Source organism: Fringilla coelebs (genome assembly GCF_963513975.1).
Source record: "Fringilla coelebs genome assembly, chromosome: Z".
Classification (NCBI taxonomy): Eukaryota; Metazoa; Chordata; class Aves; order Passeriformes; family Fringillidae; genus Fringilla; species Fringilla coelebs.
The window spans coordinates 49,389,610-49,416,596 of NC_140031.1; the positions used below are offsets into that span (position 1 = coordinate 49,389,610).

The following is a 26,987-nucleotide window of genomic DNA, read 5'->3' on the forward strand; positions in this document are numbered from 1 at the left end:
ACTATTTTCCCCTGCAGAAAAAACCTCTTGCATTATTAGCCTTCGTGCTTTAAAACTGGATTCATCAGGTTTTGTTTATAGCAGAGAATTAGCGAATTTTTTATGTTATTTGTTGTAGAATTTCCTCAGTGTATGCTGTTGCCATAAAAGTATATAGACCTTTGTTGCAAGAAAATGTGGGACATGACACCCCACAGAAACTCCATGACTTCATAAAACGATTAGAGGGGAAAAATTAATTCCTCTTCTTAGTGGAATGGTGAGAGACCTCCTAAAAGGTGGATAAAATGTACCATTCTCATGCTGCATCTAAATCTGTTCAAAATGTAAATCCCTTATTACAACATGAGTGGAATTTTTTTCCTACGTATGTATAGAAGTAGGGTTTTTTTTGTGAAAAATAGTATCAAATATGGAATGTAAACCAGTCAAATAATTTCTTCTCCACACATAACTGAAATATTGCAAACAATTTTCCATGAAGTTTAAAATAAAAAACGCAACCCGCCTGCCAAAAAAAAAAAAAAGCCTAAGCTAAAACAAACTGATTGTCTGGTTTTGGTGGAAGGAAGGTCTGTATCTTGGGTTGCTGTACGCTACAACTTTTCCTTTTGGGAATTCTACTATAATTCAGTGAAGCCTACTTATGTCACTTCCTCATTTACTCATTTTCTTACCTTTGTGCAATGGGCTGTCCAATATTTTTTGTTTATCTGGTAGTGGTGATGAAATGCTGGGCTTTGAGTTCTGTTTTCAGTGCGGAAAGTAGAGAGTAGAGGCTTCTTTGCAGCCAACTTCACATTAAATAATCCACAATAATTCGAGTATTAAGTCCTATAACTTTATAAAAGGCATATAGAGCAAAGTAAGTGTACAGAGGGAATAGAAATTATAACTGCAAAGAACTCTTGAGATTATTATCAGAGACCTTTATGTGCCTTTTACTTACTACTTTGTAAGTAGTACATAGTAATAAGTAGTACCTATGTCTTTCACTGAAAAGAATTTGGAGACCACATTATAAACATTTTCAGAACAGACAGGAAAATGTTATTTCTAGCTGGAATGAAACAGAAGTGTTCACAGTTACATTTTGAATTTTGAGTTATTGGCTCAGTACTCATCTTTCACTTTTTCCTATTGCGAATTCAGATTCAATTTATAAGAGAAGACAGAGAAGAAGACATCTTTAAAAATCTAATTGTAAAAATGACAATCTTGTCATATTATTACAAGGCAATCTATGTATAATGTTTGAGTATAAGCAGCTTATTGTAAAAGATATGTTCACAACACATAGAGGAAAAACACAAAACAGCGAAATGCATTTGTCCTTAGAAACAGAGGCATGGATTTCTCTAGGACACTGTTACTATTATTCCAGGCTCCATTATCTTCCAGCCATTAGTTTGGTTTTCTGACTTGCTGTACCACACTCTTCCCCAACCTCCAGGGAATGCATGCAATACTTGAGAGGCATTGGAGCTGCCTTGCTGAGCTTGGCAGAGAGCCGGTGAATTGCCACAAGGTACACTGAGGAAAAGCACTTGTGCACAGACTCTGGTCATGGTTCTACCTACCACTCTGATGCAGACAGTGTCCAATGCATGATAATTGCAGTGGGGTATTTTTGCTGTGCTTATGTGGGACACATGCATGTACATAATATGGTAGCCCTAATGTCTGCCTACTGTACCATTAAAATCTGAAACTGTGACTTGTACTTAGTAGTAAGCACAGTCTCAGCAAAACACCAAGTGTCTTGCCAGGGTGGCTGATAAAATCTTTCAGTGACTGCCTTTTGTTCACTGGTGTCAACTTGTAAATCTTTCATTGCATGAAGAGAGCTCTTTTTCCTTTATGTAGACTTCATCCACAGAATGTGTGGGCAGTGCGATGTTCCCTAACTTCTCAAGTTAATATTTGGGTTCCAGTTTGAGCCAGTATTGGTGATGTGTCACTAATTAACGTGAAAAGTTAAACTTCTCAAAGACTGTAGAGAAAAATCATGATGTCTGGTTCAGGCTTATTTCTTTTATATAACCTGCTCATGTCTAATGAATGTTCTTACTCCTTTCAGGAATATGCCTTCCCACTTGTTATCTGGGAACAAAGGCAGCAGTAAGCTACTTTGTGCTGATTTTATTTTAAACAATAAAACTAATGAGGTCCTACCTTTCTGTGGGGGCAAAAGAAGTTGTTACTGTGGGACTCTTGCTTTTGTGCCAGCTTCTCCTTCTCACTAAGCAATTAAACAGTGTTTAATGTGTATCTTGAGGATTTTTCCTTTGGAAAATAAAATACCCCTTTTGTAACACACTTGTACCAAATAACTATCTTCCATCAATCCTTTGAACCATCCATATATTCTAAAAACTCATGAGCAGTTTTTGTAATTAGGGTACAGATATTGTTTCGTAGGGGTCAGCAACTGAAAGACCCTAAGTAAACAGCTGGCTATACCCTGATATCTGAATGCTCCTGTGTAGGGATATTTGCAATAAGTTTTTACATATATTTTGTTTTTCACAATATCTTGGGTGTTTCAAGAACCAGAAGGGCGACACTGTTTAAGTCAGCCATGGAAATCTATCTCCAAAGGAAAGAATGTTAAACATATTAATTATTAACTGCTTTCTACTAGATTCTTCTTTAAAAATTTAAAGGAAATATAGGCCATCTAGACCTGACAAAATAAGAAATGGCCTTCAAACAAAATGTTAGCTGAACTAGAAACAGACTAGAAATAGAAAGAAAATTTTCCTTATAGGGAGGAAATTCAGAGGAGAGTGTTGCTTTCTTCACACCTCTCTGGAACAAGTTGTATTTCTGTATAGCTGCAGATAATCTGTACGGACAGTCAACACAGATGTCTGTCAAAGGCATCTGTTAGACAAATTAGGTAAACCATTCTTTTAGAATAAAATGGTATTATAAATTACCTTCAGAAATGCTCTTGGATTCCTTTACTATAAAAATTGAGGTAATAAAAATTTAATAGTTTTCCCTTCTAATTCTTTAATTTTTGTACATTTCCTTGTCTGTGATATTATATATACTGTTGGCCATCTAAGCCCCAGTGATTAAGAGAGAAAGCCAAGAGGAGTGCTCTGAAATTTTGGTTCCACTTTAGTGTTCCTAAATTATTTTGTTCCCTTCAATTTAGGCACCTGTCATGGTTCAACACCAGCCAGCCCCTCGCTCAGTCTTCCCCAGTGGGATGTGGAAGAAAATCAGAAGTGTGAAAGTGGGAAAACTGATGTCTTGAGATAAAAGGAAGTTTATTAGGCAAAGATGAAGCTGTGCATGCAAGCAAAGCAAAATAAGGAATTCATTGACCACTTTCTGTGGGGAGACAGGTGTTCAGCCCCCCTAGGAAAGCAGAGCTCCATCATGAATAGCAGTGTCTTGGGAGGACAAATGCCAGCTCTGCAAACATCTCCTCCTTCTTACCCCACCTTTATACACAGAGCATGATGCCATATGGTCTGGAATATCCCTGTGGTCACTGCGGGTCAGCTGTCCCAGCTGTGTCCCCTCCAAACTTCTTGTGCACAGCCAGCCCACTCACAAGTGTGGAGGGGAAGGGCATACAAGGCCTTGGCTCTGTGTAAGCACTGTTCAGCTGTGACTAAAACATCCTTCTATTATCTATACTATGTCCAGCAAACAGTATTTCCAAATCCCAAACACAGATCCATATCTTAGCTGCTCTGGAGAGAAGTAATTTAATCCCAGCTACAAACAGCACAGCACTGCAAAAAAAAACCCCAAAAAACCACAAACCCAAAAAAAAACCCCAAAACAAATCAACCAAACAAAAAACCAAAACAAAACAACCAAAACAAATCAACCAAACAAAAAAACCCAAAACAACAAAAAACCCAACCAAAACAAAAAAGAAAAACTCAGACAAACAAAAACTCCAAACAAAACAAAACAAACTAAAGCCAAAATACTACAGTAGACTCCAAACAGAATTCTGTTGCATTAAGATGCAAATAATTCTGTTGCATTAATTCAATTAATTCTGTTGCATTAAAATGCAAATATATTTTTTGTAATAAGCAGAAATGAAAATAGAAAAAGGGATGAGCCTACTGGCATTTGTTTATGCTTCATTTTTGTGAAATGTACCAGAAGTAAGCTAGGCTTTTAACAAAGAATAAGAAAATATTCTTATTATGTGTTTCAGGTGACCAGCACAGAGGAAATGATGCAGTGGTAATGCTTACATACAACTTGCTGCTTTCCTTTTTCAAAAAATTCTTTTGATCCACTTGCTTTGAGAACTCTTGTTGTGAGCAAGACTATAAATGCACAAAAGAGAGAGAAAGTGGCTTGCTAATTACACATTTAGAGCAGAAATATGATACACTATGGATTCAAGAAAATGTAGATCCTAAGTGGTAGATTCCCAGTAATATGATTTTCTCAAATACAATTTCTCTCGTACACATGTTCATTTTCTGAAACCTTTGACATGTCAGTCTATTATAATCTGCTTAGTTTTCCTCTTACCTATACTGTATTTATTTTCATAGCTTTCCTGAGTATTGTTTGTACTGCATTATTGTTGACACAAGAATATTTTTCTATAAAAATAATGCATATGAATAGAAGAATACAATGAAGCTTTTCTCATTTTTGCATATGAACATGCAAATTAATTCTTTATAATCATATCCAGTGTATGCTGGTCTCCCCAGTGGGTTAGAAAGCCCTGCCACTCACTGCTCCTCGATTCTATTGCTCCTGTGTTTGGCAGCACAGGATTTTTATTGAGGCAATCCAATTTAGCAAGATTGCAGATACAGTGTCCAACTGTGCCTTCAAGCATCAAAGTCATCAGTTTCTATGGTCCTCTTATGGAGGTGTTAGCTGCCACAGAACCTGTACACCATTTTTTTCTATGTTAAAACCCAGACAATACAATTAAGACTATGCTCTCTTTTCAAAAGTGTTACTGAACTTTCAAATATTCTATTAATTTTATTTGCATGCCTATTTGCAACATTTGCTACAGAGAAAATTCAGTCTTTTATGTGAGTGTACAGAATGTTGCAAATACTACTCTTGGACAGTGAAAGGTTTAAAATTGACAAGTATTTCTGCAGTCTTTGTACTTGTCCATAGCACTGATTAGCATGAATCAGTGAAACGTGATTGGCACACATGCTTGTTTCAAAAAATCAAACTTCCTAATGGCATTTTTTCTGTTTTAATGGATATAAAGCATACATATTTATATACATATATATATACACATATATCTATATCTATATCTCTATCTATATCTATATATATATCTATATATAAAATGATCCATTTATCTCAAAATACATACAGAGGCAGTAAATTCTCTCTGAATCTTTCTAGTTTTTGCTCTTGTAAAACTTGCGTGGCATATATGCAATAAGTTCCTTCCACCATGGAGGGAATGAATGAAACTAGTTTTGTGCGAGTGCAACTCCAGTGTTTCTGTAATAAACACCAATCTAATAGAAACAGTGAATTAAGAGTGTCCTGGATGATGTTACTTATGTGGTTTAGATTTAAGTAGTACTATGAGTAATGGAGAGTTTTAGTTAATGAATCTTACAAGTCCCTTCCAATTTGGGATGTTCTGTGGTTCTGTAATTCTGTGAAGACACCAATATGAGGTACAGAATTATGCAGGAGAACGTTTTTCTTTGTTCACACATGTTATAGACCATAAGTAACTGCTGCATCTCTCTCTCTTTCTCTTCACCCTGTCCATGCTGAGCTAGGAGAAAGGAGCTGAAGAGAAGCTGTAGAATAATGCAGCAGTTTGGGGTTGTCCTATGGCATCCCTTTCATTCATTAGTGTGTAACACATTTATTGTCATGTAGCTAATGCAATCTGCTCACACACACACCCCCCCCCCCACACACAGAGGTAAATACCATCAACATCACTCTGGACACCATGAAGTTTTCACAAAAAAAAAAAAAAAAAAAAAGTCTTGCTAAAGTAGTTTCCCTGTTACCTTACCACAGGTCAGGTAATAAATAGTCTGGAGACTTAAGGTTTCAAGTCCTTTAATACAGGCTTACAAGGCATCTTCAAGTGCCTTACTCATCTGAGCATTAATGCAGCTTCAGAACATTTGGATGGCCAATGACAGAGATACTCAGGAAAGCAAAATGCTCCATAAAAAAAATGTCTCTCATAGCTGAGGAAGAGACTCAGTGAGCCAAAGGTTCCAATCTGTTTTGGTGGAATATGTTCCTGTTGGCAAGGCAAAGAGTGCTTTGTATTGCACAATTCCAGCAGCTTCATGAAGCAGAAGAAAAATACAAAGGTTCCTGCAAACTGAATGTCTCATGGTAATATGTCATGCAGGAGGAAGCAGTCTCCTAAGTAGAGATGTATAAAGCAATTCTGTTTTATGTATTACCCTCTTAAAATCCACCAGGTAGCACCAGGACACTTCTGCATCCTTCTCATATATGAGAAGTATTCCCATTTTCTGCACTTTAAAAAATTTCTCCATGATGCATTCTGAATTGTACTCCCTGATCTGAAGAGGCTTTAAAAGCCAGCATTTCACTATTAGGATTGGATGTGAATATTTACATGTTAGCAGGCTTCTTTCAGACTCTTCCACACAAATTCTAATTTACATTCTATTAATAATGAGAGATTTTGCCTATGTTTATTTTTAACAAATCAGTGCTGTGATAATTTTCTAGGTGTTTGACCAAGGAGAGTAAGGCCTTACACATAGAAGTGGTGTTATGTTGTTGGATACAATATCTGTAAATCATAACTCCCAAAAGAAATGGGGTATAGCATTAGAAACTTAATTATTATCCTGTTCACTCATCAAAATAAGTTGCTGAAGGGGACCTGGCCAAACTGAAAATTTGCTTTCCATCCAAACTGCAACTATAGAGGGATATGTAATTACAGATGTTCTGAGCTGTGTTGCTCCTCCTAAGTATTTTCCAATGCCTATTGAAATTGAAGGGAATAATCACCCAGCTTCATTAAGATTTAGTGTTGGCCTTTGGTTATCATCTTTTTGTTGTTCTGAAATCAGCAGTGGGAAGAAGGGTAAACTGCTATAAACTCTTCTTATTTGTATTTAAAGAAAGAAAGAAAGATGTTTCTTCTGAAGAATTCCCGTTTTCCCTAGAATCTTGTAATTAGTATTTCTGAAGTGTTTTATTCCAGTTTAGTTAAAAATAACCTTTAAAAATGTTTGTGATGGGAGTTAATTTGCTGCACGGTATTTAATGTAAAGATCTATCTGTCTATAAGTATAAAAAGCAAATAATAATTTACTTTTCTTTGCCAGTTCTTCCCATATTTTACAAAGTTAAGGCTTTCCTAAGTTATCCATTGAAACTTATTAAACATCATAGTAAGGGTTTTTAAGTGCCTCCACATAACTGATCCCTGACCCTTTGGGATTGCCTAAATATTTCTAGGAATCTGTTCTGAAGAGTGCTGCTGATACAGAAAGGCGAAGTGACTTTGGTTGCAGACTGGATAATGTTCACCGAACAGAAGCCAGCTTCAGGGTGCTAAGAGCTTAGGCACCATCTCAAATGTAGGCAGCTGTAAGTGTAAGGGTTCTAGGATGGCATCACCCCTCCCCATTGTAAGTGCATTTGGCCCGTTACACCCTTCCCTAGGCGCTGCCTTTAGCACACGTAGGGTACTTAGGTCTGACTGTCTTTCTCTTCTTGTGCTCCTCATATCTGTGTGCAGAGCGACGTGGTGCCCACACAGTCTGTAACACCCATCTGTGATTTCATAGAAAATTCCCACTTTTCAGTTGCCATCCTCTAAATTTGACGTGTTCTCTATCACAGTAATCTCAGATTGTTGTAGAGCTTGTAGAGTATGTGTTCACGCTGGTTGTACTCAAAGATGCCTGCTCAAGATACAGAGCTGGAAAAGAGTGTGTAGTCAAGCTGATTATTCAGCACAAGCATATTATTTTGAAAATTTAAATAACTTCTTTCAATGAACATAGTGCAACATTAATTAATTGGACAATTTTTCTTAGATATATGGCAGCTGATTGGAGTTATGGGGAAAAGAAGTTATTTCAGAAAAACTGGGGGAAAAATTTTTAAAAGTCCACTTTTCCTTAAAGTCTTTATATGTGGTTATTTGTTTATTTATCTATTTATTTATACTCTCTGCAAGTGCTTCTCAGATTCCCTTTTGCTGCCTTGTTTATAATCCTTCCTATTAACCTTCCTCAAAAGTGAGTTCAGTTTTTTAAAGATACCCTCTTATTTCCTTATATCCTCTTTCACCCCTTAGTGCCACGCAGACTTTTCTCAGCTTTACTCTAATGAAGTTTTTACCTTTTTTCTCCTCATCAAGGAAACTGAATCAAAGTATACTTTTGCAGCCCTTTGAAAGCTTTTCACTACCAACATTTTAAATAATGTCTTGCATGCTGCTGAGGATAGCTTTTTGTCTCTTAGGTTTCCTGTATCATTCTGCTTCAGCCTTAGATTTTGTTTTCATACAGACTGAATCTAATTGGAGGTAGATCCACTCATCTTCTGTTATCACATTTCTTAACCTCCTATTCACACTGATCTACCTAAAAAAGTCACAATCACTTTTCCTATCTTGGTAAGAAAAAAAAAAAGATTGTAGATGTAAAAAAAAAAAAAAATGTTACTTCGCTTAATTTTACAGAGAAAGAATGAATGTTACAACCATAATTTTTCTCATTCCTAATAATTTAAATTCTAAATCTTAAAAAAATTGTATTTCAGGAGACAATTCATTTAATCTACCTAGATACCATCAATCAACTAAATTAAATAGGTAGTATTTGAGAAAATTTAAGTAAACTCAGAATTATCCTCTTAGCACATTATTAGGTTCCTTATTCATGAAACATTAAATACATGTTTCTGCTGGTTCTGTGATTTTTCCTGAGCAGAAGGCTCACACTGGAATCTGACTTTGCTCCATGTGCTCCCATCCTTGTGCACAGCAATACAGCAAAGCTAGCTCATCCATGGACACTGATTTATCCACCCATGTGCTGCTGCTGGTGATCACTTCTCGTTAACATAAGACTCATACTCTTCCTCACATCCATGAGTTTCTCAGCTGTTAAGTCCTCTGTTCAACTTGTAGAATACAATCCAGAGCTAAACTGGAGGTTTGGATCAAGCCTACAGGATTATAGTGGCTGAAGCATCTTGTGAGCAAGCGCAGAGTGCTCACACAGGTCCTTGGAAGTACATGGTTGGCAGCTGTGCCAGACAGTCTGTACAGGCACAGGGAATGGTGTGAGAATGACATTTGCTGATTAGAGGCACAGTTTATACACCAGAACCAGTCTGTAACTCCCAGGAAGATGCAGAGCCCAAAGATAATTCCATAACTGGTTAGTTCTTAGGTAGCTCTTTCAGCATGAATACCTTTTGCTTCTTTGAAAACATTAAATGCATATGTATGTACAAAATATATAAGGCAAAGCAGCACTTTTTCCAAAGCACCCTCTGTGACTACTTGAGAATTACGAACTGAAGGAGATCTACAATTATAAAAAAGTTAGCTAGGGCCCTAATGTGAATAAAATAATCAATATTATTTTCCACCACATTTTTATTAAACTAGTGCCTAATTGTAATGGTAAGCTTACTTTCCACTTAGATTTATTTATGCTGATTCCTCTCCTCAAAAAAGTCAAAGCATATATAATCCTCCTGGCCTTTATTATCTGATTGCTATTGAGTAAACCACAGCAGTTTCTGATATTGAAACCCATGAAAGCTCTTAGTGTGGCTGCAATGATCCTTTTTTAATCAAGGTCTTCCAGGAGAAGGATTGTGGACCTCATGTGTGAAGCATAAGTAGAAGTTCTGCTGTGTGGTTACTTGTACATTTCACAGCAATCTCTTGTATCTCTACTGTCACTGTTCCTGTCTTGAGTAAATCTTTGCATGCTGTTTACTTTCCAAGCAGAAGTATTATGGAAAAGAATGTATTTAGTGGGCTAATTTCCTTTCCCTATCTGTGGCATGCAGTTGCTATGCAAAGAAGTCATTCATATCCTACGTACAAGTCCACATTTTAAAGAGGGACACAAGATCATTAGGGCATTTAAAAAATTTAAATTTGAAATTGCTGAACTTTGTTAATTTTCAGGATTAAAAGCTTGTATAAATATAAATTTACAGTCAATAAAGTGCCATTGTCAAAAATTTGACCATTCTTGTTTTTCTAAACACACTCTTTAAATACCTAGAGTTGCTGAAATCCAAACCAAATCAAGCCAAAGCCAAAAATTTTCCTGTGCAAAACACTTCAGGAATTGAAATGGACTTTGTGTAAAGTCTACCAGTTGCAAAACATGGGTTTAGTTTGCAAAATAAAAACCACCAGGCCTTCATTTGTGTGAATGCATCTGAGTCCATCTCAGAGCTTATGGTCCTGCAATGGCAAGAGGCAGGAGGTGGTAGGCAAACTGCTCCAGGACTCAGTTACTATTTCTGTGAGGCAAGGGCTGCATGTTTATCTTCAAGTATTCCTCTACAGATTCTGAAGGTGTGAAAACACTTTGTTCTCCCCTGTAAAAACTGTCAGCTTTGTCAATAGGAAGAGATTTGTTCTTCAACACTGGACCTTATCACTTAGAGTTTCCTTCAAACTTGAGAGGAAAACTCATGTTCATAGGCATTGGTCCTCAGGAGATTCACAGAATGGATTAATATGTGCTGGAGAGCCAGCACAGAAATCATGAGTAATCCAGGAGCTTTCTGGAGTGTTCTGAGGACAACTTGATCACAGATTTAAGCAAAGATAACATGAATGAGCAAGTTGTTTCTGACAAAGACAAAAAAAAAAAAGAAGTTCAGAAGAGGTAAAAGTAGGGTCAGGTGGTCCAGGAGAAATTCAGACATACACTCAGAGCATGCCGAGATAGAGTTAGGAAGGAAGAAGTTAATTTGGAGTGGACTTCTCCAGTGAAAAAATTGAAAGGTAACAAGAAAGACTTTTATGGATATATCTGCGAAAAGGAAGAAGAGAAAAAGTATGGACCCACTGGTGAACTGGGAAGAGAATGTGATGACAGAGGAGCTGAGGAAAATTTGTTGTTTTCTTTGCTTTAGTTTTTAGTGGCAAGTCTTGCTATAAGGAATCCATGGCCACACAGACCAGTATGAGAGTCCAGAAAAGTCCAGAAGAACTACCTTAGCAGATGGGGATTAAGCCAGGAAGCATTAAAACATACTGGGCACACACAAGTTCATGGACACTGATAGGATGCAAGGGCAGGGAGAGTTGTCTGATAGCACAGTGAGAATTTCCTGTATGGAGCCCTAGGCGACCTGCTGGCCCTGCCCTATGCCTGTATATTCAGGGCTTAGTTTTACAGTAAGAATTTTGGAGAATTAATGCTTATCAAAAAATCATGACAGAAATGATTCCATGAGGGACCTTAATGGTCATTTAGTTCTTGTGGGCAGTGACAGTGTTCAATCTGAGCCCATCCAACCTTGAACATTTTCAGGGATGGGGCATTCACATTTTCTCCATGCAACCTCCTTTAGAGACTCGCCACCTCTTAGCAAAAAATTTGCTCCTAATATCTTATCTAAATCTACCTTCATTTAGCTTAAAACCATTTACCCTTGTCCTATCACGACATGCCCTTGTAAAAAGGTAAAAAAATTTTGAAGTTTTTCTTTATTATTATGTACTGGGAAAATTATCAAAAAACTTGACCAGTTGATCAGACATATTGATTTTTCTTTAAGAATTTAAGCTATGCCATTTAAGTTTTTATGTTTATCAAGTCTATCTCTATATGTTTCATATAATTCCCCATATATTGAAATGTATGCTTATTGATTCTTCAAAAGCTCCAGAGCAGGACAGCTCCCTTCCTCACTCCTGCTTTTGAGCTGCTGGGAGGGTTTTCAGCTGGGGACGACACTGAGTTCCCTCTTCTCAAGAGTTTTGAGAGCCTGGCCGTGGTGTCTCCACTCCACCCTGCATTTAGGTGCCATAAATTGAGTTGTGTCTGGGAGGTCGGGTATGCTCACATGTGAGAGTAGCAACTGTATTTTCACCCATAATTTCCAAACCCCCAGTCATTTTCCCACAGTGTTGTTTGAAGAAGGTCTTCTTCCGTCTTTAATTAGAGCTGATTAGTGGTATCTAAGCAACTCTTTCAAGTAGAGCCAGATGTAACTTCACTAAGTTGGTCTTTCTAACTGACATGAACAGGGAAAAGCAGCACCGAAGCAGAAAAATGGGCTCTGAAATTTGTACTAATAGCGCTTAATTCTATTTTACATTTCATTGTGACCAGCTCTTATAATGTGGTGCTGTTCAAGGCTGCTTCGTAAAAACTGGGACAATATTTCAAAGTGGTCTTTGAAAAACTGTAACTTTCAAGGTAATTTTTTCTTATAATTGAAACAGTGCAAAGTGTAGGGGATAACTATAGACAAGAGACATAGCTGTAGCTTCTTAGTATTTTCAAACTGGTACAAAACACTGATTTTCAAGTTCTTGATGTATAATTGCTTGATACTCTTTAATCAACACCAGAGGAAACACATCATATAAACCAGCTTGATAATTTCAATTAATACATTTAAATTTCACAGAATTTTATGTAGCATCACACTTGCATGGCATGGCATCTGTTCTTGCTTTTAACTCTCATAAGTATTTATACATGATGGCCTTTGAGTCATTGCTGTCTCCATAAAAACCTGATACATCAATTGTGCTGGTTGATGGGCGTATGTTAGGTAATATACTTAATGGGCCACAAATTAATTTCCATGGAAAACTACTGGCTATCAGAGGAATAGATTGTTTAATCAGTTATTATAAACCTACCATTGAGAATATGAAGAAAGGAAGTTGAATTACAATGTCCCAAAACTGAGAAACATACAGCAATGTGTAATCTTACCACTGTAAATTTAATTACTACTTGACTGTAGCTGACTAAGAACAAATTCAAATATGGTTATTACGTTCAAATATGGCCTTCGTGATGCCTCTCTATATGTTTATTACAGGCTTTTTAGAAAGGATGAAATTTTCCTTATTGGCATAGGTGTTTGCTTCAGTCATGGTAGGGCAGCCCAGGACATCAGACTTGAGATCATCTTGTACATATATAAAGTAGCTGCATTCCCAAGATTTCTAGTTAAAATATAATGTCATTTTCTGTTAAATCAATCACTCAAGTACCTTCTATTACATATCATGAGATCTTACTTATTTGCACATTACTGTAACAAAATATCAGAAGATATTATTCATGCTGGTGGTTCTTGATTAAGGCATTTTATTTTGCTGCATATTTTCTGCTTTTCATAGAGAACTGAAATAAACTGAAGGCAGTCTCAAATGTTTACTTTATTAGTTAGGTTGGAATGTTTTGGTTGGTATAAATGACATTTCATTGCATAAAACATAATGCTACACTGTAGAGAATAATATTCTGCAATATGAAAGAAAAGGAAATTGATTGAGAGGTTTATGTGTTTATAATGATGTTTTATTACGAAATCCTTCCCATAAAAGTATTATCTTTGACTACCTAAGGCTCTGGTGTATATTTCTAAATTACATGATGTGCCCAGAAATATTTATACAAGTGACTAAAACTAGACTTGGCTTATGCAGAAAATTAGCCCTCAAGTTGTTATTATACAATTAAAAAAAACCAGCAACGGTTCTGACCCTCAGGACTATTATGCTGCACACACAGGCCATTGTTCCAGACAAGAAAATGGAGTCATAGAGTAATTATTTCCCATCTATCAGGAAATTAGGGAGGAGACAAGAGGCCAGAGAAGACCACAACTGACCAGCTGGGGATACACGCAGGGTAAACATCCTTCTGATTTGCTGGCTCCCCCTCAGGAACATCTGCTGCAAAACTTGTGCCATCCCTATTCCAGCTTGATTTCTATTATTTTTCTGTCCCAGAATCACAGAATGTTCTGAGTTGGAAGGGACCCATAAGGTTCATCTAGTCTAACTCTTATGAGAATGGCCTGTAGAGGGATTAACCTTGGTGGTTTTAGCATCACGCTTTAACCAGCTGAGCTAATCTCAGGGCATAAGAATTCACAAGGTGCAGATACTGGCTGGGTTGCAGTCATGGGCTTTCAGTAGAAACTTGTGCTGCTGCATTTCCTGGAGGCATTGAATTTCACTTTAATCTTGTTGGGCAGCCCTTGGCTAGACACCTTTTCACTGGAGATCCCCGGTGACCAGGGCCCCAGGGTGCTGGTGTGATCCAGAAATAAGGAACTCACCCAGTGACAGGCTGCCTGGTGGTGTGTCACCCAGCCATTGCATCTCTGAGGTCAGGAACTGTTTTCCTTAGCACACAGATTATGGAAAGGCTCTGTTACAAACTTTTCTGCTATTTTTGCTTGCCATCTAAAGCAGTAGGCTCTGCTCAGAAAAAAAGCTCATAGAGGCTGCAGTTGTTAATGCCACTTGAATTCTTCACAGTGTACTGAACAGTCATTGAAGTGACTGTATCTCTCTTCCCTCAAAGTCTCTTTCCAAAGTAGGTAACGTGTTTATTTGACAGCAAAATGCTAGGTAAGTCACTGATAATTGTTTTGGAAAAATTTCATTAACTATATTCCTATCGTTTCCATGCTGTACTTGGGAATTGCCTACTGTGTTAATCTATTCTATAAATAATATACTACAACTCTCAAGTCAAATGCAAAAAGAAAATGTGTAATAGAAATGCAATTTTAGTAATGCTTAGTCTAGTGTAAGCAGGTTCCTTTCCCAAGGTAAGAGAGAGAGGAAAATATAGGTTTTGTGTGCCCAAAGCAGTCCAGATGGAACCACAGTAGGAGGCATGCTACTGTAAATACAAGTTTTGTTTATTTCAGGCAATGCATGCTTAACATTTCTGTTATGTTTCTTTGCTTTCCTAATTCTGATATGCTAATATTCAATTACTGTCTTCAGTGATTTTTTTTTCAATTTCCAGCATTCTTTGTCATAAAATGCTTATACATTTTCCTTGCATTAAAAATAGGTTTACTTTATGGCAAGACTGGCTTCAAACCACTACATAATACTTCTGCTTTCCTTTATGTTTCGGTATAGTTGAAATATTATATATTATGCCAAATAAAACACCTCAGGTAGCAAACCATCTTATCTTGTTACATTCTTCAAAGTAATTTATGTGAGCTGTGCTGTAACAACTTTCTAGAGCTCAAAATATAAATCTAGGTTGTCATGGATACATGCATAAGAAGGCTTTCTTTATAAATATGTTACGAGTCTGACAATTTATTTTTAGTAGAATTTTCAAAAAAGAAAAAAGATGTAGTATATAATCAGGGCCATTATTGGTTATTCTGATTGCACTTGAATACATTCCTCTTTCTTCCTCTTCATTATCTCAAAACTTCTTTTAACAAGGTGGTTTATGGGGATGTCAAAATGGCTGATAAGGGCCCTGGGCTTTTTCTCACCAGTGTTACCCCCACTCTTTACCTAGTATGCCTGAAGAGGAATGCATATATTGCTTACCAGCAGTTAGAAAGTTGGAGTTTTTAATCTAGTGCAGGGTTAACCAGTGCTTTCAGGACTGAACAACATTCAGCTGCCATTTTTCTCTCACATTAGTTAAAATAAATGCAGTAATTATGACATATGGCTGGATAATCTAAATAATTCATGGAACTTTCAAGTCGGGAGATACCTTCTGGTATCACATCTTCCATTTTGCCTCCTCTTCTCCGGTGCACCAGTAGTGCAAGAGGCAATGCATAATTTTCTGTTACTGGTAATTGTAAACAATAAAGTTATAAGCCTTTGATAAAAAAATAAGAAGAGAAAACAATAATTTAAAAAGGAAAAATAGATTGCTGGGAGCAATTCATAGTCATAAAAGTGTACTAAACAAATTATTATTTTGCCACATTTTGTCTAGATTTTGATAAAACAGAAAATAGAGAAGATGCTAGTTCAAAGGTCTGAAACTTTGTGTGTATTAATATAAAGTAAAAAAACAAAACAAAACAAAGCAAACAAAAAACCCCAAAAACAAAACAAAAAAACAAGAACAACAACAAAAAACCAAAACCCCCCCAAAAAACAACAACAAAAAAAACAAAACAAAAAAACCCCAAAAACCAAAAAACCCCAACCTGCCCCCCCCCAGGCTATTAAGTAGGATAAATGGAGGATTTCCATAGAATAAACAATAAACACAAAATATTATGAATTATTTTAAATGTTGCAATTTTTCCAAGAGTACATAAATGTTCATGTCTCTGGCTTGTTGCATGAACATTGGTGAAATAGCAGATTGTGTTTAGCTTTTGTGCAGTTCTTTTCATAGAAATACTGTTAACTAGAAATTTCCTAAAAATTCCACAAATGAAAATACAATCCCAAGTGCTGATTTCTTGGAAGATTATATCAGACATCAAATAATTTAAAAAATTGGTTATCAAAGATGTTGTTAAAAATACATGTTCATGATTATTTTCCAGGAGGTTTTTCTTCTAAGAACTTTGAACTTACATATATCTGTCCAGTTTCAACAATTTTCAGATTCTTCTCTTCTAAACTGCCTTAACTACTGTATTGAAATGGCATGTAAATCATAGCCATAGATGAAGCAGAAAGTCTTTGTTATAAATTTGAAAATAATTAATGACTTGTGTCCTCAATATAACAGATACTTCATACATAACATAATAGAGGCATCAAGTTTAGTGCCAACAGTACAGGAAGAATCTGTTTGTTTACCTTCTGGGACTAAACTATAAATCACAGAGCTGAAATTTCTGACCTAGTATGCTAAAGTGCTAAAAACATGAAAGAGGAGGTGAAATCCCACAATCCTAGAGAGAATCTGTTATTTGTTAAAGCTGGCAGGATAACCATGTTTTGATAAAATAGAATATAGCATTACTACATTAGGAAATTGCTGTCTCTTAAATTATTTTTCAGATTCTAGTACTGAAGAGCCTAAGATACAGTAGGCATGTGTTGTCTTGGCATGTGATTTGAAAATGTTATTAATGCGGGTGTGTAAATATCAGTAGAATTAGTGAAATTGTAGAAATTATGGGACTCAAGTATCAGAGCACTTCAAAAATAACAAAAATGCTATGCCTGTTGGATGTTACAGAGCAGTCTACAATGGGGACATTGACCTGACAAAGTCTTGCTAGGTAAGCCAAAAAAACTCCTCCAGAAAAGCCTTCCAGCAGCTTTATATTGCCACTGGAATCTTCCCATTAAGTATTGGTATGAGTGGCTAGAATTTTATAGTAGGGATAGGGGAGCCATGAGCACAGTGCAGTGTTAGCCAATGCCCTATTAAAGACTATTGCAAAGACCAGTTGCATAACTAGATTACTGTCTCCAGAGCCATTGACTACTCTTCCTACAGCTTTGGTCAGTGGCCAGTCCTAAAAAAAACAATCCTCTTCCATTTTCTTTTGCTCTGTTTTCCTGTTCCCATGGACTCTGCTGGTCTGCCTCAATTGCTATGTGTATTTTCTTTATAGAAGTGAAGCATGGACAACTTGTCTCCTTAAATAAATTAGTAGTTAGTCTGTCATGAGTAGTACTACAGCTGTGCTGTAGCAAAAAAAAAAAAAAAAAAAATCAAAACAAACTATGGATCCAAAACGAACTATGGATTCTAAAGTTCAGTTTTATGCTCCAATTTGACTCTGCTGTCTGGTTTAAGAGTTTAGAACTGCATGAATAAGAGATTGTTGTTGCTATTCACTTAGTACGGGGCTTCATAACCAACCTAAAGATTGACATCAAAATTTACACATTTTGGGCAGATTTTTCAGTTTATGAGTGATGGCTTTTCAAATGGACTGATTTAATTTGGCTATGAACTGTGAAACAAATGTGATTCAGTGTAAAGGTAACAATGAAGATCTAGTTTCTGGCGTTTTAAATTTTTGTGGTTTCTATTGAGGAAGGAACTACACTATACTTTACATATTAAACAGGAAAAGGGAGCAAATCCTTTAACAACAAAAGGGATTTAAAAAGAAAATCAGCCTCAGGAAGTTGTTAGTCAAGTGCAAGCTGAGACTACAGCTTATTTGATAAAATTGATGTGTATTTTACTGTTGCTCTCATCTGGTGCTTTTTGTGTCACCCATCTGTTGCCTCTGTCTCCAGAGGCATTGACTACTCTTCCTACAGCTTTGATCAGTGACCAGCCCAAAAGCCCCCAGGCTTTGGTTTCTTCCCAATGTGACCCTGTATGCAAATATATAATGATTGCAACAGACTACATGGAAAACACCATCCAGAGTTTGTTGCTGTCCAGATGTGCCTATAATTGTTCCAGGGAAAATGTAGGTGTAAAATTGCAGGTGATCATTAGTCCAGGTTATAAAAAGAATATATACAGACTTGGTATGGGACCTAGAAATAAATCAAAACAAAATCCACAAAGTGCTGAAAATAGACCCAATTAAAGTTATCAGTTTGAAAGTGTATTTTAAAGTAGACCACTGGAGTAATTTGTATCTATTTGAGAATATAAGTGTTGTTTTGAATAATAGTGCTTGTTGAAGTATTTTTGTTCAGATTTTGCCATTCCTTGTTTGTTTAATTTCATTAAGGGCTCAGCCTTACACCATTTCTGTGTTATTCTGTGAAAAAAAAATCACAGATTTCTCAGGGGATGCAGAGGATCACCAACTCTGTAAATTGTCCTCCTATTGCCTAGCAGAAGACATTGCTGCTCAAAATGTGTGTGGAAAAATGACTTAAAACTCTAGTCAAGCTTTATTTTTTCATTGAGGCTGAAGTTTCTGTGAAGGATTTCCTAGTGAAAGTTCAAGTATACAGTTAGTTAATTCATAGTACCTGTGCAATAAGCACAATTTTAGCTCTTTAGCAAGTAATTTTGCAGTTATTTGGTAGGACTATACATGTTTGTGTTAAATTGATTCAGCAATTTTCCTTGCAGTGGCTTCTGTCATGCTGCCTGCTGTGTCTTTTCTGGGCTGGTGTGTTTCCTCACCAGTGTGAGGGTGCCCCTCTGTGGTCTTTTCAGTTTTGGTGGCTGAGCCATTTGCAGAGAGAGACCCTTCACCACAAGGGCTTGGTGGTCAGATTGGCTCCTCAAACCAGTATGAACAGTGGCACACAGCCAGCTGAGTAGCTGGGGAATGTACTGAGGGCAATGTAGGATCAGCTGCCTGCACTGATGCATGTTGAAAATAATAAAAGTATAGGGAAAGGAAATACTCAGGAAAGCAGACAGGTCAGTAATGAAGCACTAAAGGTGCTCAAAGCATCTGAGACAAGTGGCTGCAGGAGGCTTCATCATCAGATATGGTGTCTGCACTAGGGTTCTTCCCCTTAGTAAATTTGATATCTGAATGAGAAATTATAAAGAAAATTATCTTATAAGTAAAAATTGAGAAAGTATTTACAAAAAGTTAAACAGTTCAGATAAGAACATGATGGCTAAGATGGAAAGAAACTTTTAGCATAAACATAAATCTAAATGTATGAGCATCCTTATTTCTGTCATATGCTGCAGAGGTTAAAGAACTGACAGCTTGCCTACACTTGAAATTCTATTTAAACTAAGATAGATCGCAATTTAAAATGTGGCATTTGTACCTAAGTAACAATCAACCATGGACATTCCTAGTCCCAAAATATAAGTGTTACATGCCTTCAAAGATAAACTCTAAAAGGCTTCAGCCTGCAATTAGAGGAATTTCTGGTGTAATATACCATTCAAAAATACAGTTTCAATACTTAAGGGTGGGTACATTTACAAATACTTGGAGAGTAACTGAAGGTAAAGTGGAGCAAATTATCAGTAGTGGCAGAAACCACAAACCACAAATAGTGGTGAAGGCTCCTTGTCACCTATCTGTACAAACATACATTTTCAGTCCATAGTCTGGAGTCTTTGAGACTCCTTCACTTGTGTATTTTGGAACTGGGAGCAACCAAACAGAAAAATACTTCTGACAGGGAGGCAGTGGGTGTGCTGCACTGCCCAGTTCACCTGCTCTCTCACAAGTCTGCTCCCCCTGGTTCCCTGCAGTGCTGTGCGCTGTGATACCGCTGAGATCTCTTGTGGTAGCCCAGCTAGGTGCTTTTCCAGGCAAAATCCAGATGCAGAACAGTTAAAGGAAATCTCAAGGTAGTAGGCATATAAAATAATTATATTCAATATCCATCACATCCTTATAAAACTTGGGATAAAAGGAAGAATACCCTTTACTTCATCTTTTCAGTCAGTTGCCAGAAGACATGATTTATAGCTACATACAATAAGGTTTATATATATATGCTCGAAATTATGGAATTATCTGCATCTATAGCAAGTTATTTAGTTAATATTTAATAAGTAGACAGACATTACATTAGTATGCGTGTCTGTGTCGGGGAAGAGGGAATTATGAGCATATGGCAAAAGACCTGTGAAATATCTTGGCAGAGAAAAACCACCTCAGGCATGCAATGAATAGAAAAGATGTGGGAGCAGTGGATTAATTTTATAATTTAATTATCAGTTGAGTTAAGCATCAATAAAATTTGTCTCTCCTAAGTTATGGCAAGCATAAAATTAAGTTTAGTTTATCCAAACCTTATAAAATAAACTTGTATTTCTATCCTCTGATTTTTGCAAGAAATCACATGAAATGGACACAAATAAATTGAAATATGAGTATGTTGAAAAATACTCTCTTGCTGTTATTATCATAGCTTGCTATTCATTGATGTACTTTTCAATTTTTTTTGCTAACAGCCCTGCATAGTGACTGGATATTAAGGTGAATTGTGATTCTTTACTATACCAATGGAAGGATTTGTTAGCACTGACTTCGAAACAAGAGCTTCTGAATTATTTCTTTTTCTATTGCCATTCTGCCATTTCCTCCACAAACCTAGGAGTGGACAAAATATCTTATGAAGAGCTAGCACCTCCACATCAGAGTGTTTATGTAGTAGACCCACGGTGCAAGCAAAGGTAGCTCTATTTCTAAATGCAAGGGTAACTCTTATTTTTTTCTGGTATTTTCTATCCCACTGGGAGGTGCAAGCCTTTTCATCCAAGAGCAAGGAAACCTTGACAAAGTTTCTATCTACATTGTGAAGATGTCTCTCTTCTCACATAAGTTGTATTGAGGCCTTTGGCATGGTCCCCACATCATCCCTCTCTCTAAATGTGAGAGATATGGATTTGATAGGTGAACTATTCAGTGGATGAGGAGCTGGCTGGATGGTCACATCTGGAGGGTAGTGGTGAATTTTTTGACCAACATCTGTACAAGAATTGTTCTCCAGGGGTCTCTAGTAGCACCAGTATTGTTTAATGTCTTCATCAATGACGTGGACAGCGGGATCAAGAGCACCCTCAGCAAGATTGCAAATGACACCGAGCTGAGTGCTGCAGTCGGCACGCTTGAAGGACAGGGTGCCATCCAGAGGGACCTGGACAAGTTTGACAAGAAGGGCATTGGGAATCTCATGAGAGTCCAAGAACAAGACCTTACACCTGGGTCAGAGCAAGCCCCAGAATCAAAGCCGGCTGGGTGATGAGCAAATCAAGAGCAGCCCAGCAAAAAAATTGCTTGGGAGTGCTGGTGGATGAGAGGCTGCCCTGGGCAGTCACAGCCCAGAAAAACAGCTGTGTCCTGGGCTGCATCTAAAGCAGCGTGGCCAGCAGGGCTAGGGAGGGTATTCTGCCTCTCTGCTCTGCTCTCTTGAGACCCCACCTGGAGTCTTGCAACCAGCTCTGGGGGTCACAAGGACAGAGGAGGGCCTCAAAGATGATCAGCAGGCTGGAGCACCTCTCCCGTGAGAACCTCAAGGCTGAGAGAGTTGTTGTCATTCAGCCTAAGAAGAGGAGGCTCTGGAGAGTCCCTCAACAATCTTCCATACCTGAAGGTGTCTATAGGAAAGATGTGGATAGACATTTTGTCACAACCTCTTGCGATGGGAAAAGGGGCAGCAGTTTTTAAACTGAAGGAAATTGATCTATACAAGATATAAGGAAGAAGTTTTTTAGAGTGAGGGGGGCTAAAATACTGTCAGAGCATGCCAGAGAGATGGTTGATTCCTAAGTTCAGGAAACACTCAAAGTCAGGTTGGACAGGACTCTGACCAGGTTTTCTTCAAGATGTCCCTCTTATTGCAGGGATGTTGCACTAGATTATTCTTAAAGATCCCTTCCAAACAAAACTTTTCTATGATTTTATTATTTTATGATTCTGCTCTATGATGTACATGGGAAAACCAGGTGTGATATCATGAGAAAACTGTTCTGCCTGTTTTTTCTCCACAGGTGGCCACACAGAATAGGTTTTCTACCATGGTGACCAATACATCTCTCTCATTTACTGGTCCTGACCTTTCCATCTTTCATTTACACATCATCTCTTATTTCATAAAGGAATTTGGACAGAATAGGAGAGTAGGGTTGGGGTTTGCTTATAATAACTTTTTGTTTAATTTTGCTCTCAGGTTGAAAATGTTGGACATTTCTGATGTGCTCAGAGTGGTCTGGATGCTGATGTGTTTCTCAGAAGTTTTTAATTCTGTAGCATTTCCAGAGGTATTAAATTTTACTGTACCAGAGTTTTCTAAGTGTAGAATTATTGTCATGTTAGATTGCAGGAACCCAAAAAGAGTTGGGCAGAAAAATGCTTTCCATGAACAATAGCTTTAAGAGGAGTAGAAATCTGTCTGTATTGCAGGAAGAAATAGCATTTGTCTTCTGTTTGCTTTTCTCTCCTGTGGTACCACAGGTGCTCCTTTGCAAGAGACAAAGAACTAGAGGTGAATACTGATGGTTCAGGGAGCATGCTTCAAGGAAAAAATGTTTTAATATGAAAGTGGCAGCTCTGTCTCTTAAATCTAGCAAAGCAGGTCTTAAATTCTAATGGGGTTGCTACACCTTTGCAACTCCTAATAGACCTCAGATTGTAGGAGTTGATCTGATCTGAGCACTTGCTTTTTCCAACAGAAATGTGAGACTCATACTCTGACTTTTTCTGACTTATTACTGAAGTAATAAAAAAGTCCCCCCTCCACCCCGATCATATTTCTTATATTTCACTACTATTTTTAAATCATTATTGTCAGAATCTCAGGGAAAAAATGAAGCTTTTCAGAATTGCCCCTCTGTACTTTCCAAATCTTCACCACCTATGCTTACCAAATATGGGGATAGGGAAGTGGGGACCTGCTGGGAATAGAATGAAATCCCCTTGCTTCAGTTTCCTCATATTTACACTTAATAGCCTCAAAATCATTCCAGTATGGCTTATAGGTAAGAAGCATACATTAAAAAAAAAATTAAGGCTTGGCCTGAAGGACAAGAATGGTCTGCCCAAAGACACCCAAGGATTTTGTGGTGGAAGTGAAGCTCCTATCTCATGATAATATCCTTCTATCAGAGCTTCCTCACTGTCACTGACAGAAGTTCATATTCTTGCACTCACTTTGTGCAAGTACAAACGATTAGGCAAGGTAGAAAGCCAAGGAAAACAGACATGTGAATAAGGGTTGGTGTGTATTAAACACTGCAGCATATAACAGCTCTCATCCCTAAGGTACTGTTTGCAGAAGAAGGCAAGAGCAGAGCTCATCTCAAAGACAGGAAGCTCTATGGAAGCCAGAAGATACATTGGGCTCACTATTTTCAGTTTATTAAAGCTATCTGTTATGTTTCTTCATTGTGCTTAGCTCCCTAGCATCTTCAGAGAGTTATTACTCTACTCATTGAAAAGAAGGGCAGCATGCTATGACTCCTTTGTCTTCTTTGTGCCAAACACAAAGGCTGAACGTTTTGTTTTACAGCAGATACCTAATGCAAAGTAGATGTAAAAGGGACAAGTTAATGATGAGTATGGTACCTTCCCAGGAAACTCCTTCCTGAACTTCAAATGTAGAAAAAAGATCTAAGCCTTACTTGAGGGGGTGTGGGACAGGGGAAAGCCATGGTCTTGAGTACTTGTTTCTGATTTGAGTGCTCTTCTTTCTTTTAACTATGAACCCCAAAAGCTTCATCACTGGATATGATTACCTTTATAGCTGAACAAAGTTACCATGCTACACATCTTCCATAATGCATGCTATTTTTAAGTTAGGATTATTTTTTTCTACCTGTTTAATTTTGTCTCCTTTATACAGTCTTGGAAAAGCAGTTGCAGGTATTCATGTTTACTTACTCAAGTTTAATTTCACTATTAATTCAAGGCTTTTTTCCTCCTTTCATAAAAGAAATACATTCAGAACTCAAGAGGCATTTAAATAGGTATAATTTTAACTAGCTGCTCAGTCACAACCAGAAATTCATCTGCAAAAGTTTTGTCACTAAGTCATGTCTCCTGGTGTTCTACCCACTCCATTCTACAGACAACTCATGGTCAAGTCCCTGTACATTTGAGGTTCCATAATTTTTCCATGTACAGTGGGGTGGAACAAGTGTGACCTCTTCTGGTGCACAGTCAGTCTTGCACTTTGTCCTTGAACTTCATATTCTGGGCAGAACATTTTTGAATCCACCACTGAATAAGAATCTTTATAGAATTCCTGAGAGGCTACAGTGAGGAGGAGCTGAATGGTATATCTGTGTTCAAAAGAATCATTAGTCTTCATCTCTTTGCACCTCATTTGGACAATTATTCAGCTTTTCTGATTAATGTAGACACAATTCTAAGAATAAATTATAAACAGAAGTGAAATATATGTGCTTTATGGGGATTAAAAGGAAATGTGGAAATGGCAGATCAGTGAATCATAGTTAAGTAAATTGAATGTGTATTTCCTAACCTCAGTTATGAGAGATTTAAACTTTACTGAGAAACAGTACAGTTTAAGATGGTGTTTTCAACCATAATCTGAGTAAATACTGGTTATTACTGGCAACAAGAAAAATCCCCATTGCTTTAAAGAGGGTTTCTTTTACAGTTCCTTACTCTTCCTTCATGTAATCTTCATGCCCAAAAAATTAAAAAAACAAACAAAACAAAAACTAGTGGGAAAAAGGTATACCTTCTTTGGCTGAAGAGCTGCCTGCCATTAAGAACATCTCCATTATCTGCGAAGGCCATTTATTGCCCCAAATGGAAACATATTTTGCGGTACTTGAATTTCCCAAGCAATCCTACTTCATGTGTTTTCATGTCTTTGATTGAATTACTTAGTATGCATATTTAATATTCAAACAAGCTGAATAGGTTTGGCTTTGTCTAAGGGGTTTTTTTGCCAGGATGTGTATGTTAGCCCTCATGCCCTTATAGTACAGGTTCTAACCACTTGCCGCTAGCACACCGATACTGTGCCAGATCAATTAAAAGCTTCCTAGGGCCATTGTATCAGTAAACCAAGAGTGAATTTATTTCACCCCCGCCTCAGTCGCTCTCTTGTCTGAGCCTTGGCCCCACCTCCCCTCATGCCGGTTTCCCTCTCCTCGCAATGCTCTGGTTTTAGAAAGTGCAGGTACCCCTCCCTTGCTTTATTTAAATTCGCTTCCTCCTGCCCTGCTTCTGGCCCAGGGAAGCGCATGAGTGAGGCAGGTGGCTCAGCTGCGAGCTTGGCCAGCCCCGCTGCTCCCGGAGGCGGGCGGGAGCGGCCACTGGCGCTGCATCCCGGTATTCCTGCCGCCCCGGAGGCCCTCTCCTCCCGGAGCCGCCTGCCCAGCGCGGGCGGATCGCCTCCATCGCTCGGGCCGCCTTTGGCATGCACGGACCCTGCCGGACCCGCGCAGGAGGCTGCTGCTCTATGCAGGCGGCTCGGCGGCTGCCGCTGCCCCCCCGCGCCCAGCCCAGCGCAGCCCAGCCCATCCTAACCCAGCTCATCCTAACCCAGCCCAGCCGAGCCCAGTCTCTGCCCTGCGGCATCGCGGGCGGGACGCGCCGCGCCGAGCGTGGGATGCCCGCGCCCCGGAGGGCGGCTTCCGCGGTAGGCGCTGTCAGGTCTGCGGCTCTTCTCCCGCTGGGATTTGCGGACAGTCATGAACCAGACCGAGGCACCCCGGCCACTCAACTGGACCATCCGGAAGCTGTGCCATGCCGCCTTCCTCCCCTCTGTCAGACTCCTTAAGGTACGGTGAGAGCCCGCTTTGCGTTCGAGAACCGGTGTCTGCCTCTGAGCACCTGCCTGGAGGGCTGCGGTCGCTGTTGCTGGAAAGTTAATTTAGAAACAGTCCCAACTTTACTATTAATTACCTTGCCTGCTGCCTTTAAAATCCCTTGTGAGTACCTGAAGGTACTGATATTGTGCATCTGTATTCTATTCAGTATGTGGGTTTGCCCATAAAGGTCTGTGAAAGGGGTAAAAAAGAAAATAAGGGACGGTGGATATCATCTGTGCTTCAATTTGCTTTGTCTTATCAAGCTGTGAACTTCCAGGGATGAAGAAGGTGTCTGTTTCTAAGGCGTCTTCCTTTGTGAGCACCCTCTGCTATCTGGTTTTTGGGTTACCTAGCCCCTAGGCAGTACCTGAAGATCCAGTACCACTCTGAACAACTTGTAAGTGGAGCAATATTTGGGTGGAAAAAAATTATCTTGGTTTGCTAAAAGCTGTACATGGGAATAGGATCAGTTGAAGACTGGCAGTGCAGACAGCATCAGTGAAACTTTCTGATTTTTTTTTTTTTAATTTATTTCAACTAAGTGTCACAGCTTTGAAGGTGCTTTTAAAAGTGTTTTAAAATGCGCTTTCCAAGGAAATAATTCTTTTCTGTTTGCAAAAATGATTTGGGATTATATAATGTGGAGGGCTCTTATTGTCAGCATGCAAAGTGCCATTACTACCATGTGCCCCACCGAAGCCGTTTTAGAAGTATTTGTATCTGGAAAACAAAATCTCTTGAATCAAATTTTTGATGAAAAATAGGTTGCATTAAACTGAAAAAAAATAGGTTACATTAACCTGAAAAGTCTACTTTGTTCTTGGTACATCTTAACTGGATTGTGCAATGAAATTTTAAACA

At 38.2% G+C, this 26,987-nt stretch overlaps 1 protein-coding gene across 2 annotated transcripts in view; it reads left to right on the forward strand.

Moving 5' to 3' along the window:
• TRPM3 (transient receptor potential cation channel subfamily M member 3) overlaps nt 1–26,987 on the forward strand; it is a gene marked incomplete at both ends in the record, with an annotated part of 376,542 nt that overhangs the window by 94,759 nt on the left and 254,796 nt on the right. The window contains one exon of one of the 2 annotated variants that reach the window (XM_084224554.1): nt 26,007–26,096. The exons of the other annotated variant lie outside the window; for it this stretch is intronic. Coding sequence (XP_084080680.1) covers nt 26,007–26,096 — 90 coding nt within the window. Of the gene's footprint in view, nt 1–26,006; nt 26,097–26,987 lie in introns of those variants that run through there. 2 annotated transcript variants of the gene reach the window in all.